Source organism: Gracilinanus agilis, chromosome 4 (assembly GCF_016433145.1).
Source record: "Gracilinanus agilis isolate LMUSP501 chromosome 4, AgileGrace, whole genome shotgun sequence".
Taxonomy (NCBI): domain Eukaryota; kingdom Metazoa; phylum Chordata; class Mammalia; order Didelphimorphia; family Didelphidae; genus Gracilinanus; species Gracilinanus agilis.
In genome coordinates, this window is record NC_058133.1 from 251,810,599 (window position 1) to 251,826,152 (window position 15,554).

Sequence of the window (15,554 nt, forward strand, 5' to 3'; positions counted from 1 at the left end):
CACCCCCTATTCCCAAATCCACCCCCTACTCCCTTCCCCGCCCTACCCTCCTGAAATTTCCCAGCCCACTTCCCTAGACGTGCCCCCAGTAAAGCGCCTGCAAGCCCCAGCACAATCCCCGCCTTGTCTGAGAGTTGGATTTCGGTTTCCGTCGCCTCGGGTTACGTCTTTTTTTCCAGGTCTTCTCGAACCCCCTTCTCCCTCCCTCTCAGAAGCTAACCCTCTATATCCCTTCCCTTCTCTTTCCCGATGCTCTCTTTCTGGAGACGGGATCTCTAGAGCCACCTCCTCTCGTAGCCCGATCCGGTGTGCGCCTGCCGCTGTCGGTCTTCTTCTGAGTCTCGGTCCGCGCCCGGCCATGAGCGCCCCCGGCTCGCCTTGTCTTTGGCTTAGGTTCAGGCTCCTGCTCCAGCTGGGACTGTCACCTCTGTTGCTGCTGCTGCTGCTGCTACCGCTGCAGCTGCAGGGACCGCCCGGCATCTTGGCCTCAGCGTCGGCCTCGGTAGCGGATGGTGCCGCTGGCCCCAGCAGTGGCGAGCGCGTCAATCCCGGTTAGTGACCGAGGAGTGCGGAAGGGGCCATAGCTGGGGAGCTGGAGGCAGCGGGAAGGGTTTGGGACGGGGTGGGAGGGGGAGAGCGGGCCATGGCCGGCGTTCGGTCCCGAGCCCCAGGGTGGGGCCCAAATCTCTGCGGCTGTTGAAAAGGAGTGCGAAGTTTGAGAAGCAAGGCAGTCTCAACTCAGTTTTCTCTGGCTTCTATTTTCATCTAGAAAGGAGGTAACAAACACGTCGCCTCCCTTTTTTGTTCCGGTTACATCTCTCTTTTCTCAGCTCCCCACCCTACATTTTTACTTGTATGTGAAATAGGAGTCAGGGTAAAGGGCAGAAGTAGAGGCTGAGATGGAATAGTTTAATAAAAGTTTCAGACACCGGAAGGGTTTAGGGGCCAAAGGAAATGAGTTTGAGAAGGAATTGGGAGGGCTGAAATGGATTTGGGTATACATACTAATCTGTGAGTTGGGGTTTGGGGATTAAGTGATCTTGGGCTTTAAACTTGCCGAGTCTCAGTTTTCTCAACTGTAAAATGAAGACTTTGGATGATTTCTGAGGTCTCTTCCAGTACTAGGTTGATGACCTTATTTTTCCTTGGGTTAGGGGTGTAAGGCTTGGAGTATTCTTTAGCCGGGAGGATCCTTATTCGCTGCTTACAATTTCAGATAAACTACTGGTGATCACCGCTGCAACAGAGGAAACAGAAGGATATCTGAGGTTCCTACAGTCTGCAAAGTTTTTCAATTACACTGTTCAGGTGAGGAACTCTCAGGTCGGCTGGGGAAGTTGGGAGGCTGTGCTGAGGAAGGGAAGCTGGAAGAGCTGTGTACTGCATGTCTGGGTCCTCGAGGGGAGCAGGGTTTGTCTGGCCAAAACAACAATCCTCTTCTTCCTGGCATTCTCTCTCCCTCCAACAGACACTGGGCCTAGGAGAAGAATGGAAGGGAGGAGATGTGGCTCGAACAGTTGGAGGAGGTCAGAAGGTTCGATGGCTGAAGAAGGAGATGGAGAAATATGCTGAAAGAAAGGACATGGTCATCATGTTTGTAGACAGGTAGAGAGACCTGGGAATGACTCATAGAGTTGGGGGTGAGGAAGGGGAAAGATCATTGGAATAGACCCTTTAATGAGCAAAGAATCAAAATAATGAGATTTTAGGTTTAGGGCCAGAAAGTGGATATTAAAAAAGGTCATTCAACCCTCTCATTTTTTTAGATCTGTAAAGTGGGACTCAAAGAAGTGAAGCATAATAAATGGCACAAGTCCTATTTACATTTACCAAGTGTCACAGCATTGGGCAAGTCACTTAACCCAGTTTGTTTCAATTCCTCCTCTGTAAAATGAGCTAGGGAAGGAAATGAGAGCCACTCCAGTATCTTTGCTAAGGAAACCCTACATGAGGTGATGAAGAATCAGTCATGATTGAAACAACTGAACAACAAGTCAACAAACATTTATTAAGCACTTGGGGTATACCACTGTGCTAAGTACTCAGTAAACAAATATAAGCAAAAAGAAAGATAATCCTTACTGTCAAGGAGCTTACATTCTAAAGTAGGGAAGGTAATAAAAAAAGGGCAGTAAGGTGGATAGAGCACTGGCCTTGAGTCAAGAAAACCTGAGTTTAAATCTGGACTCAGACACTTACTAGCTATGTGGCCCTAGGCAAGTCACATAACCCCTATTTGCCTTTAGTTTCCTCATCTGTAAAATGAGCTGGAGGAGGAAATGGCAAACCACTCTAGTATCTGCCAAGAATACCCAAAAGGTGAAGAGTTGGATGTTACTGAAAATGATTAAACAACTACATATAAAAGAGAGCTGAGGGAGGAAAATATGGTTTCAAAGTCTAGAAAGTCAGGAGAAGAATGACAAAGACTGGTTTGGGCCCTTTCTCAAATGGAAGTCTGAAAGGAACTCACTGATTGGAGAAAGAGGCCACAGAGGCAGAGGAATGTTCCTGGGTAAGAAGGTTCACAGGGTACTTCTTCAAATAGAAGTTCCAGGAGTAATTCACTGATGGGAAAAGGGTATTATAAGCAACAGAAGGATGTTTCAGGGCAAGAAAGATACAGGGATGGTTCTCTGACTTTAGGTCCATCAGTCCAAATGTATGGGCAAAGGTGACAACTAGGGAATGAGGAGGTTCTAATAAGATGATCTCTTCTTCCACCCAGTTATGATGTGCTTCTAGCTGGGAGCCCCAAAGAGTTGCTGTGGAAATTCCTTCAGAGTGGCAGCCGCTTGCTCTTTTCTGCTGAGAGTTTCTGCTGGCCAGAGTGGGGGCTAGCAGAAAGATACCCCTCTGTGGGGAATGGAAAACGTTTCCTCAATTCTGGAGGTAAGTATGCAGAAGGATTTAGGCAGCTGGACCACTTTGGTTACTGAGGCTAGGTCAATCTCTGGATTGGAATGAAGGACAAACAACATGGGACAGGGTTGGAGTGAGATGGGCTGGATAGATAGGAATTTGAGGGATGGGGAAGGCAGGTTACTGGGCCCCTAGGAATCCTAGAAATGAGACTTGGCCCAGAAAGTCAGGTCTCTCAGGGGAGTAGGGTTGGACACCAGGGTTCCAAAATTTGCCCCACCTGGACAGGGTTCATTGGCTTTGCCCCCACTATCCATCATATTGTTCGTCAGTGGAAATACAAGGATGATGACGATGACCAGTTGTTCTACACTCGACTCTACCTGGACTCCAAGCTCAGAGTGAGGAAAGGGGATTGGGAAGAAGTCTGAAATACCTTGAAAAAGAGATATCTCCTGGTGGGGGTGGTTTGAGCTTTCTGGTGGAGTGGGAGGGAAAATAATGTAGCTGGAGACAAATCTGGGAGGCTGGAAAAATGTGAAGAAGTGTTGAAAGAAATATGGGAAGAAAGAAATTGGGGGTGGGGGAGAATTCCTTGAACTAATATTCCCTATTCTGACCCCTCCAGGAAAAACTTGGCTTGGCTTTGGATCACAAATCTCGAATCTTTCAAAATCTCAATGGAGCCTTAGGTCAGAAAAATGAAGGGGGAGCAACTAAAATTAATTAGTGATTGGAAGGCTTTATTGGGCAGTTGGGTCACCTGCTTTGGGAAAATCCCAGAATTAAGAGGGGTCCTTCATGTAACTAACTGTGTTGGCATTGGAGTCCCTCCCCTAAAAAATTTTGTCTTTTGGAATTTATCATTATGAGTCCTGAGGTTGGTAAGTATGAAACTTGGCTTCTTCCTTTCCCCTAGATGAGGTGGTATTAAAGTTCGATCGGAATCAGGTTCGTATCCGGAATGTGGCCTATGATACACTCCCTGTTGTGATCCATGGCAATGGACCCACCAAGGTACATTTTCTCCTGTCCCATGGACCTATTAACATCCTTAAGGAACCCCCCTATCCCAGGAGTTGTAGTACCCCTGTATTCTGGATTCCTGCATGGTGACCCTTATCATCATCATCAAACAATAGCTAACATTTATATAATACTTTAAGGTTTGCAAAATTATATAGATATAGTATCTCATTTGATCCTCACAATAATCCTGTGAGATTGGTGGTATTATTATCCTCACCTAATAGATGAAGAAATTGAGGCTTCAGAAGTTGTGATTTGCCCAGAGGAACATAGCTAGAATTTGTGTAAAGTAGGATTCAAACTCAACTTTTCCAGGCTTTAAGGTTCCATGCTTTACTCATTGTGTTGCCTAATTTCAGTAGAGAAGATGTAGAGAACAGTTGAGGAGACTGCAGTGTCCCTCTAATTCCCCTTGCTGATGTCTTTCCTCACCTCTTTGTGTCCACTTCTGTGAAATACCTGACCCCCTTAGCTTCCTGGACTTAGATGTTTACTTTCTTTTCTCTTGTAATAGCTCCAGCTGAATTACTTGGGAAACTACATCCCTAATGGCTGGACCCCAGAGGGGGGATGTGGGTTCTGTGACCGTGACCGGATAGACCTCCAGGAGGGGCAGGTGAGGAAGATGTGAAGATGAGAAAGGGAAGGGGGAAGTGAAATGGTATGGAGGAGTTAAGTAGAATTAAAATGTTTAATTTTTGGTGTATTGGAACCAATCCAAGGCAGAAGAGCAGTAAAGGACTAGGCAGTGGGGATCAAGTGAAGTGTCTGAAGTCAAATTTGAATCCAGAACCTCCCATCTGCCCCCCAGGATTCAATTTAATGTAACAAACATTAATTGCCTACAGTATTCAAAGCATTGTTCTAGATGCTAGTGGGGTTGGAGTGAGCTCCTGGGGAGGATAGGGTAGGGAGCAGAGTGTCTGGGTTTTCTCCAGCTCATTTCTGCTGGTTGTGTTTGTTAGAGGGTTATTGCTAGACAGTACAGGGTTTTGGTCTCTTCTTCCTTTGGTAACTTCCCCCTTGCCCTAGGACTTCGGGCTTGTAAATATGTAGGGGTGTGTGGTTAAGGGAAATCTTGTCTGTCTCTGGAGGGGTAGAGGATGGGGAACTGATAAGCTAGGCTTCCCAGTGACAACTTTCTTCATGTGCTCCATCCACACCAGCCTTTCCCCCGGGTGCTTCTGTCTGTGTTTGTGGAACAGCCAACTCCATTCCTGCCACGATTCCTGCAGAGGCTGCTACTCATTGACTATCCACCAGAACAGATCTCACTCTTCCTACATAATAATGTGAGATAACCCCATTCCAGTTTCCATACTGCCTCCTACTTATCACCTCCTGAGATGTATCACTTAACCCTAGTAGAATGCAAGCTCCTTGAGGACAGGGGCTGTTAACTTTTATATTTGTATCCCCAAACTCTAGCAGCATTTGTCAGTTTCAAATCAAGACCCAATTGGTTTTTTTAAAATCCTTACCTTCTGTTTTAGAATCAATACTTTGTATTGGTTCTAAGGCAAAATAGCAGAAATAATTAGGCAGTAGGGTTAAGTAACTTGCCCAGGGTCACATAGCTAGGAAGTGTCTGAGGCCAAATTTGAACCCAGGATCTCCTGTCTCTAGTCCTGGCTCTCAATTACAAAGTCACCTAGGTGCCCCCTAAAGGCCTTCCTTAAACCCTTGTCTGACATTCTCTCCTAATTTCTTCCCTTGTCTTTTCTTTACAGTCACCCATTCTTGAATTTCCTATCTCCTTCATCTTTCTTGCTCCTTGATATCAATCTTTGCTATCTTTTCCTTCTTTCCCTCAACCCTAGGAGGTCCACCATGAGCCCCACATTGCAGCTGCTTGGCCTCAGCTTCAGGATCATTTCTTTGCTGTGAAGCTTGTTGGACCAGAGGAGGCTTTGACACCATCCCAGGCCCGGGACATGGCCATGTGAGTAATTCTGGAGTGGCAAAGTGATACCTCCCTAATCATTCCCCTGTTATATATCCTGGCCATATCTGGAATTACAGATTAACCCAGCCATCCTCCGGCCTCCCTACTGTCCAACACAGGCATACCTCTGTGCTATGCCATCCTGCTCTATAATTCAGCCAATCCAATTATGCGTAGTTAGGGACATAGCCAGAGATGTCTAGGGAAGATACTTTTCCTTATATTATCCATTCTCCATTAGTAAGTATTCTTTCTAGAGTTCTGTCTGATTCATTTTATAGTAGATTGTATCTATTTATTTCCTGCTCTTTTCTAGCAACTGGGAGTCAGGGTGGGAAGCAGGTAGGAGGAGAGATTTGCATCAGAAGACTGACCAGTCCATTTGTTGTTCTGCAGGGATAGCTGTCGTCAGGATTCTGAGTGTGAATTCTATTTTAGCCTGGATGCAGATGCCGTCATCACAAACCCTCAGACCCTACGCAACCTCATTGAAGAAAACAGGTCACCTAGCTGAGTCACTCCCCCAATCTCTGAAGGGATTCTCAAATCCTTTTCCTCCTCTCAAGAAGACCCCCTTATGTCCACTCCTAGGGGATACTCCAGGTCCCTCATATTTCTTCAGCCCAGTGCTCACCTCAATCTTCCTGTTCCATTTCCCTCCAGGAAGGTAATAGCTCCCATGTTGTCCCGACACGGGAAACTCTGGTCCAATTTCTGGGGAGCACTGAGCCCTGAGGAGTACTATGCTCGATCGGAGGATTACGTAGAACTGGTGCAGAGGAAACGAGTGTGAGTCTTTTTCCGTGGCAGGAATCCCTGCCTTATCTTCTACTATATCTCTTGCACCTTTCTCCTTCTCAGCACTCATACTGCCACTACTCTAGTTCACCACTGAGTTATCACCATTGAGGGCATAGTAGGTGCATAATAAATATTTATTGACTGATTCTCAACTGGACTACTGAAATAGCCTCCTAACTAGTCTCCCAGACACCTTCCCCTTCACACTCCATCACCTTGTGGTTTATAGCTCAGAGGAGCAAGATTTGGGGAAGCAGGAAGCAGTCAAAGGCAAACCCTGCTGAGGAATGCATAGTATACAGATATGGATCTGGGATGACCAAAGAAGGTGTATCTAGAGGGATGGAAGACTATTGATCTGGATAGGGTGTACTATGTAGTACATGGTATATTATGTAGTGTGTGGGTTATCAGGACACCTGGGTTCCATTCTAGCTCTCTTATGTATGACCTTGAGGGAATTGGTTAGCCTGTTTGGCCTGTTTCCTCCTCTTTAAAGTGGAGATATTTGTGTTACCTACCCTATGGTACTGTGAGCAAAGTATACCTCCAAAGTGATTTGGAAATGAGTTATCAAATAAAATAACATATGCAAAATGCTTTAGAGCCACAAAACATTATATAAGCTTTATTATTATTCTAATCTTGTCCTCTTCAACACATACACAGAGGTGTGTGGAACGTACCATATATATCCCAGGCCTATTTGATTAAAGGGGAGACACTTCGGAAGGAATTGCCCCAAAGAGAAGTGTTCTCCCGTAGCGAGAGTGATCCTGACATGGCTTTCTGCAAGACCATCCGTGATAAGGTAGGAAATTTGATCTCTGGGGTCAGTGGAGACTGGGAGGCCCATTCCCCAATTCTTTTTTTTAATCCTTACCCTCTGTCTTAGTATCAGTTCCAGCATTAAGTTCCAGGCAATGGAGATTAAGCAACTTTCCCAGAGTCACATAGCTAGTTATGTGGCTGAAGGCAGATTTGAACATAGGTCCTCCCAATTCTGAGCTTGGTATTCTATTCACTGTACTACCTAGTAGTACACACTCCTACTCCCAATTCTTTTCATCTCTTCTTTATTCTTCCCTAGGGTATCTTCCTCCATCTCAGTAACCAGGAGGAATTTGGGCGACTTTTGTCCACAGCCCGATACAAAGCAGACCACCTGTATCCTGACCTTTGGCAAATCTTCGACAACCCTCTGGTGAGGGAGGAACCCAGTCCTTTGCCCCAGCTTCTTGATGCCCAAGTGGTTATCTTTCAGGGTCTTTCCCTAAATCCCATCTTTCAGGGGAATAACCGCCCTGGCCCAGAGGAAAGTGAAGGAATGGAACAATCTTGAGTGTGTCTGATATTAGAGCCTGTTAGGACTGGAGAGTGGAGAGGTAATTGGTGATGTTTCCTCCATGATCTGCCTGCAGGATTGGCAAGAGCAATATATCCATGAGAACTACACTTGGGCACTTGATGGAGAAGGCATGGTGGAACAGGTAAGCCCATCTAAGGAAATATTCCCCAATTGCCCAAACAAACAGACTTCTCCCCCAAAACATAGTACCCTAGGGAGTATCCCAACTACTACCTCTGAGCCCAATACGTAGTCATTCTACTCCTGTTCACACCCTGACCTTGTTACTTTATTTTCCTAGTCTTCTTCCCCTCTATCTTGTATCCCCCTAGCACTGCCCCTTATCCCTTTATTTGTTTCTCCACCAACTACCAGATCTAAAATGACTCATTCCACCCAGATCCTTCTCCTTGTCCAATCATCAAGATTCCAGAGCTTTGTGTTTCTTTCCTTCCCCTCTCCCAAACCCTGCCTCTTTAGCCATGTCCAGATGTGTACTGGTTTCCATTGTTGTCGGAGCAGATGTGTGATGAGCTAGTAGAAGAGATGGAGAACTTTGGCCAGTGGTCTGGTGGCAAGCATGAGGTGGGATGGGATAACTTGGAGAGGGAGAGTCAGGAGAAGTGACACTGAGTATTCTGTGAAGTAGAGGGTAGAAGAGAGGGAGAGGATGAAGGAATTCTAGGGAGAAGATAGGGGAGGGTAGGATTTAGGGATGGTTTGGGAATGAATGAGAGGGCAGAGGGAGGGGATAAAAGATATACAAACCCAGGAGATGAAGGGATACACAGGATTCTAGGCAGGGGCCAAAAGATCTATGGCCATTTTGGAGGAAGGCAAATAGTGGTAAGGAAGGCTTAAAGAACTCCCTCCTGGGGATAGGGTATTCCCAGGAGAAAGTATAGGTAATTCAACTTCTTTGTGCCCAAATTCTCCTTTTTAGGACTTTAGGCTGGCAGGGGGATATGAGAATGTGCCTACTGTGGATATTCATATGAAGCAGCTGGGTTATGAAGATGAATGGCTACAATTCCTGAGAACCTATGTAGGACCCATGACAGAAAACCTATTTCCAGGGTATCATACGAAGGTTGGATGATGCAAGAGGGCATGAAAATACTTCACTTCTCCATCTTTCTAATTCACCCATCATATCTCAATATCAACTGTCCCTTTCCCTGCATGATCCCTGTGAGCTTCCAACATCTTTCACTAAGGGATTGTGATTTATGATTTCAGTTCCTTTGTCATGGATGGGGGTGGTGGTTATTAAGAAAACAAATAATTGCTCACTTTTATATGATACTCAGGAATTACAGAGAATTAAGTGCCCACAATAGCCCTAAGGCTTAGAGAGATGACTTGTTCAGAAACACATAGCTGGTAAGTCTTAGAGCCAGGATTCCCACTTCTTCTGAGACTAAATCCAGGGCTTTGCCTGCTGTGCCATGCCATGTACCTGCCCCACCAGATCCATAACTAATGTGTTGGCACTATTATGAGGAAAGGAGAGAAACAGGTAAGAGAGAGATTTTGCAAAGAGAGCAATGTGCAAGACAGTGCCACATGCCCTGGAACCAAAGGCTGTGTTCTAAGAATGAGGGGACATTATTATAAAAAAGGACCCAGAGCAGAATCCAACTATGTTCCTGTGTCCTGAGAGAGTGTTCCCAACTGCTGTGAAGATCCCTGCCAGCCAGCCAGTAACTGTTTTTGAGATAGGCGTGAAGCCATCTTGGCCCTAGCCTGAAGAGGTTTGATCCCTGAAATAAAGGGATCAGCATAACTGCTCTGAGAGACTATAAATCTAACCAAAATGTTATCTGGGAGGATCAGTAGCTCAGGTAGTTAGTTAGCTGAGATTTTCTAGACAGACAATGTAGAGACAGGCAGCCGGAAGATCAGAAGACATTCCTTTGTGGGAGTCTTAGAAAGGGGGTTGGTTTTGCTAGAAACTTTTAGATTAGGGCATGCTATCCCTAATCCTCCCTTCCAATTTATCTTGGTTTTAAAATAAACTCTCGAACTGTTTTGCAAACTACCTAAGAGTTTGAGAAGCGCACTGAGCCCTGAGAAGGTCTGTCTGGGCCTCCTCATTGTGGGATACCCTCAATCTTGGTATCTCACCTCTACAACAACAACCAGACTGATCATCCACTTATTTCAGTCCAGATGAGGTCTAGCTACACTGTACATTGACAGTTTCAAGAAGGGGGAGAACTGGAACTAAATGATGCCTCATTCAGCCTGAGGGAGGGAATTTGAGAGAGGGGAATGGAGTTGCTTGATAAGCTGGAATGGTCTACATCTGACTATTTTAGTATAAACCTTAAGATATAAACTTTCATTCTCTTTGAGCATTGGCAAGAATAGTGCCACCTGATGCTTCCTTGAGGCACTAGTGGTCCAGTTTCAACTACCTGGTCATAGCATTAAGTCTGTTGAAAGTGAAGGAAGAGGTCCTAGTTGAGGATTCCTAGAACCTACCCTTGCTCTTCCTTCCCAAATCCATCTCAGTGGTCCTTCTGGCTTGAACCTATGAGATCATTCCAGACCCCAGGCCATGATCTTCTTCTATCTTTCCCCAGACCCGAGCAGTGATGAACTTTGTGGTCCGGTACCGGCCAGATGAGCAGCCATCCTTGAGACCACATCATGATTCTTCTACTTTCACCCTGAATATTGCACTCAATAGCAAGGGTCTCGACTATGAGGTGAGCAAGGATACCGTTTTCCTCCCCAGTTGATTTCCCTTCCTCCTTCTGGGAACCGAATGAAATAAACCTCTTCTCCTATCCTCCAATATACCCGTAAGAACATTGTAATGCCCTAGTCCCAGGACTGAAAAACATAAGATGTCAAAAAAAAAAAAATCCTCAGAGCATTTTTTACACTTTTTTCTTTTCCTTCCTCCCTCCCTCCCTTCCTTCTTTCCTTCCTCTTCTCTTTTATTTTTTACTTTTTTTCTTAAAAAATTCTTACCTTCCATCTTATAATCAACACAGTATATTGGTTCCAAGGCCCAACGGCAGTAAGGGCTAGAAAATGGGGGTTGCCCAGAGTCACACAGCTAGGAATTATCTGAGGCCAGATCTGAACCTAGGACCTCCTAGGCATGGCTCTCAATGCACTGAACCACTTACCTACTCCCAGAACTTCTCTTTCTCATTTTTATATACACATTCACTTCTCACTTTCCTTTTGTCTCCCATTTCCTTTCTTTGGCATACATGCACACTCCCTTATTTTCTCTTTTAGATCTCTCTTTATTATAATTTCTTCATCTTCCTCTTCTCACTTCAGTCTCTTACTAGTTTAAGTCCACGCCCTATCCCAGCTTTATCCTAGGGAATCTGACTTTAGCTGCCATGACATCTTGTCTTCCTGGGTTTTCTCTTTATTTAGGGAGGAGGCTGCCGATTCCTGCGATATGACTGCATTGTCTCATCCCCAAGGAAAGGCTGGGGACTTTTGCACCCGGGGCGCCTCACCCACTACCACGAAGGGCTGCCCACTACAAAGGGCACCCGATACATCATGGTGTCTTTTGTGGATCCCTGACAGTCAGCTACTTTCCTTTCTCTTATCACCACTGTGCCTTCTTGGGCCTTGGGCCCAGTCCCCTTCATTGCTAAGGGGAGGGGACCAGAGAACTTCTCTGGGTTCTGCTTCATGATGTGTGTTTATTGTGTACCTTTCTGTCAGTCCAATGTGTGTCTGTCTACCTTGCCTTGACACGGCCCTCTCAGGTAGCCCTTGGAATGCTTGTCTTCTTTCTCCTCAGCCACAAATGGTAGAGTGGTAGAGAGTTTGCAGGAGGTTCCTTGTGTGATAAGTTATTGAATAAATAAGGATTTGTAATCCTTGTGTCCATATGTATGTGTTAAAACCATGCACCCATGCTGGGAAGAAAATCCCATTCTTTACCTTCATCCTTATTTGTGGTAGTGGAAAGAGCATTGAACTGGAGTACAATGACTTATATTCAAATCCTGCCTCTGTTACATACTGTGTAGCCCTGGACATGTTTAAATTCTCTGAGCTTCAGATTCCTCATCTGCAAAATGAGGGGGCTTCTAAAGTCCCTTCTAGCTCTAAATTTCCTGAGGTTTTAGTTTTATCCCTTAATGACTTTCCACCCTCCCCACACATCACTGAATATGGGGAAAGGCTGATATTCACTAAAGGGAAGTAGACAGAAGAGAAAGAGGGAAGGCCTGAGGCAGCTTTGGAAAAGAAGTGGGGTTGTCATTTAACCATTTTCAGTCATGTCTGACTCTTTGTGACTGTTTTTGGGGTTTTCATGGCAAAGATACTAGAATGGTTTGCCATTTCCTTCTCCAGCTCATTTTACAAAGAAGGAATTGTGGTAAACAGAGTTAAGTGACGTGCCCATGATTACACAGTTAGTGTCTGAGGTCAATTTGAACTTGGGTCTTTCTTTCTTTAATTAATTAATTAATTGAGAATATTTTCCAATGGTTACATGTTCTTTCATGTTCTTTCCCTCCCCCCTCCCAGAGCCAATGAGCAATTCCACTGGGTTTTACATGTATCGTTGTTCAAAACCCATTTCCATATTATTACTATTTGCAATAGAGTGATCATTTAACTCAACATCCCCAATCATATCCCCAATTGAACCATATGATCAATCATTTCTACTCCCACATGAACTTGAGTCTTTCTGAAACCAGGCTTGGTTCTCTCTGCCACCTATATGTCCAAAAAAAGGAAAAGAGAAAAGGAGACTCTAAAGGTTCTAGAATCTCCTCCAATCTATTCTGCAAACCATGGCTTGATTTTATGCTTTAGTAGTTCAAGGATTTGTGGTTTCACTGTGGGTAGTAAATTAAGTTAATATCTACCAAACCTTTTACATGCATTGCTTTGATTGATGCCTATAATAGAGGGAAGAGATGCAATAATCATTAACCCATTAACCCATCTGGAAGTTAAAGGTCAAAGAGAGAAATGATTTGTCCAAGATCACACAATATCAAAGTAGTGTAACTGATATTCAAACCTATATCTTAGAGCTCTAATTTCAGGTCTCATTCTTCTTTTTTCCCAACTTAGTCTGTCATCAGGCTCACATTTGAAACCTTTTTAGCTTGGCAGGATTGGAGAGATAAAAACAAAAAACAAAATCAACCCTTTACTTTCTTTTTCAGAATCCACATTTCACATCAGTTCCAAGGCAGAAGAGCAATAAGGACTAGGCAATTGGGGTTAAGTGATTTGCCCAGGGTCACACAGCTAGAATGTGTTTGAGACCAGATTTCAGCCCAGTTTCTAACTCCAGGCCTGGGTCTCCTTCCATTCAGCCACCTTGCTGCCCCTTCCAGAGATTTTGTGTTCTACTGGCATTCTGTTTAAGAACTTGTGGTTACTTCTGTGCTGTTAAAAACAAACAAAAAACCCTCATTAGGATTTCATTTGGAAACATAACTAAGTTAATCTACTTAAAACAAGGCTTTTTTCATGTCATTCCTCTAGAGGTTCAAGAACTTTGACTGGCTACCCATTGTTTATTAATTAAAATTTATATTATTCCTTGGTCTGGCAATCAGAGCCCACCATCATCTGGCCCCCAACTTACCTATCCAACCATATCTCGCTACTTCCCTTCCTCCCCTGCCCCTCTAACCCTGTAGTCATATCAACCTACCTACTGTCTCCATAACAGGCCATGTGTTTTCTCAATATCTCTGCTTTTGCTTCCTCTCCACCTGGTAAAATTCCTACCACCATTCAGATGGTCACCTCTTCTATGATTCCTCAATGGTCAGAAGTTATTGCCCCTAGCCCCCACCTCATTTATTGCCTGGTGGTGATATTTTAGCCTAGGGACATATATTTTCTCCCAAACTGGACTGTAAACTTCTTGAGGGTGAATACTTCTATGTAGTTTTAGTTCTCGTTACTTTCCAGAATGCATTCTAAATTCATGCCAAACTGACATATCGCTTGTTCTTTGACTTGACACCTCATCTCCTGCCACCATATCTTCTTTTAAAATACAGCTTAGGGAGGTTGAGGGCGCGCGCACGTTGTGGGCAGCGCGGGGACTGCCGGTCCTGGTCCTGGCGTGAGGCGGCTGCGTGATCCCGGAGTGGGAGCGGCTGAGGTGGCACAGCTGGGATGTCGCGCACGAAGTGGCTGGGATTCAAGACTGTAAAGGGAAGAAAATGAAGTCAGCAGGGGTCACTCCAGAAGATAAGAATGGACAGAGGGACTAGAGATCACCAAATTTCAGAATGGAAGGGACCTCAGAAGCTTGACAACCAACCCATACTTGACAAAAAAAAAATCTCTTCCATATGATACCCTGAAAGAGGTCATCCAGCCTTTACTTGAAGGTTGACAGTGTGGAGAAACCTATTTCCTCCTGACAGTTAATTATGCTCTTGGATAGATCCAGCAAGTATTTCCTCTAGCAAAGTCTAAATGTATCTCTTTACAACTTCCACCCAATACTCAAGTTATGGGGTTTTTTTATTTGAAATTTTTTATTTAATTAATTGATTTAGAATATTTTTCGATGGTTACATGATTCATGTTCTTTCCCTTCCCTTCTCCCATCCCCCCTCCTGTAGCCAATGAGCACTGGGTTTTACATGTGTCATTGATCAAGACCCATTTCCATATTATTAATATTTGCATTAGAGTGAATGGAGTCTACATCCCCAATCATATCCCCATCGAACCATGTGATCAAGCAGTTGTTTTTCTTCTGTGTTTCTACTCCCACAGTTCTTTCTCTGGACAAGTTATGGTTTTTGAGCAAGGAGAATAATCCATTTTCCATGTGACAGGCCTTCAAATACTTGGATATATCATTTCTCAGTCTTTTCTTATGTAGGGTAAATAGCTCCAGTTTCATTCATTGGGTTTTCAAAGTATGATTTAGGTAGCTGAGACTCTTCCAAAAGATCTTTGAGTTCAAAACTATTTTTACAAAAAGTATATAATATATATACTATATAATACACATTATATAATATAATATACAATAAATATATAATAAATAAGACATTATCGATTCATAATTTCATGAGTGAGGGTACTCTGTTGGTAAAGATCTCAGCTCTTTTCACACACCCTTACCCTGTGTTATTGTCCCTGTCTCTTCATACATATTAAATAAAATAAAAAGATACCTGACCCCCCCAAAAAAAAATGCAGCTTAGGGGCACTTTCTTTTTATTCAATTAATTAATTAGTAGTATTTTTTCCGTGGTTACATGATTTATGTTCTTTCCCTCCACACCTCCCTTCCCCCTCCTGTAGCCAAAGAGCAATTCAACTGGGTTTTACATGTCAAGACCCATTTCCATATTATTAATATTTGCAATAGAGTAGGGGGCAGCTGGGTAGCTCAGTGGATTGAGAGCCAGGTCCTAGAGATGGGAGGTCCTAGGTTCAAATCTGGCTTCAGACACTTCCTAGCTGTGTGACCCTCGACAAGTCACTTAACCCCCAAAAGGCATGTTGATGAAATCCACTTGTATGCACTCAAATGGTGTGTAAGCTAAAGGTTGACCTCCCAAACCTTTATTTTTTAAC

At 44.2% G+C, this 15,554-nt stretch overlaps 1 protein-coding gene across 3 annotated transcripts; it reads left to right on the forward strand.

The window, feature by feature from the left end:
* Nucleotides 1–70: 70 nt before the first annotated feature.
* PLOD3 (procollagen-lysine,2-oxoglutarate 5-dioxygenase 3) lies at nt 71–11,846 on the forward strand. Of its 3 annotated transcripts, XM_044673318.1 has the most exons (19): nt 71–551; nt 1,217–1,308; nt 1,469–1,605; nt 2,729–2,892; nt 3,151–3,263; nt 3,491–3,554; nt 3,782–3,879; nt 4,406–4,507; nt 5,058–5,183; nt 5,712–5,833; nt 6,233–6,337; nt 6,500–6,625; nt 7,307–7,448; nt 7,728–7,841; nt 8,059–8,127; nt 8,466–8,570; nt 8,929–9,075; nt 10,574–10,699; nt 11,391–11,846. In XM_044673318.1, exons 1-19 carry the CDS (start codon nt 359–361, stop codon nt 11,544–11,546), a joined length of 2,301 nt encoding a protein of 766 aa, XP_044529253.1. In that variant the 5' UTR covers nt 71–358; the 3' UTR covers nt 11,547–11,846. The 3 variants fall into 3 exon arrangements, with proteins under 3 accessions (XP_044529253.1, XP_044529254.1, XP_044529255.1); XM_044673319.1 differs by lacking the exon at nt 8,466–8,570; XM_044673320.1 differs by lacking the exons at nt 8,466–8,570; nt 8,929–9,075.
* The last annotated feature ends 3,708 nt before the right edge of the window (nt 11,847–15,554 follow it).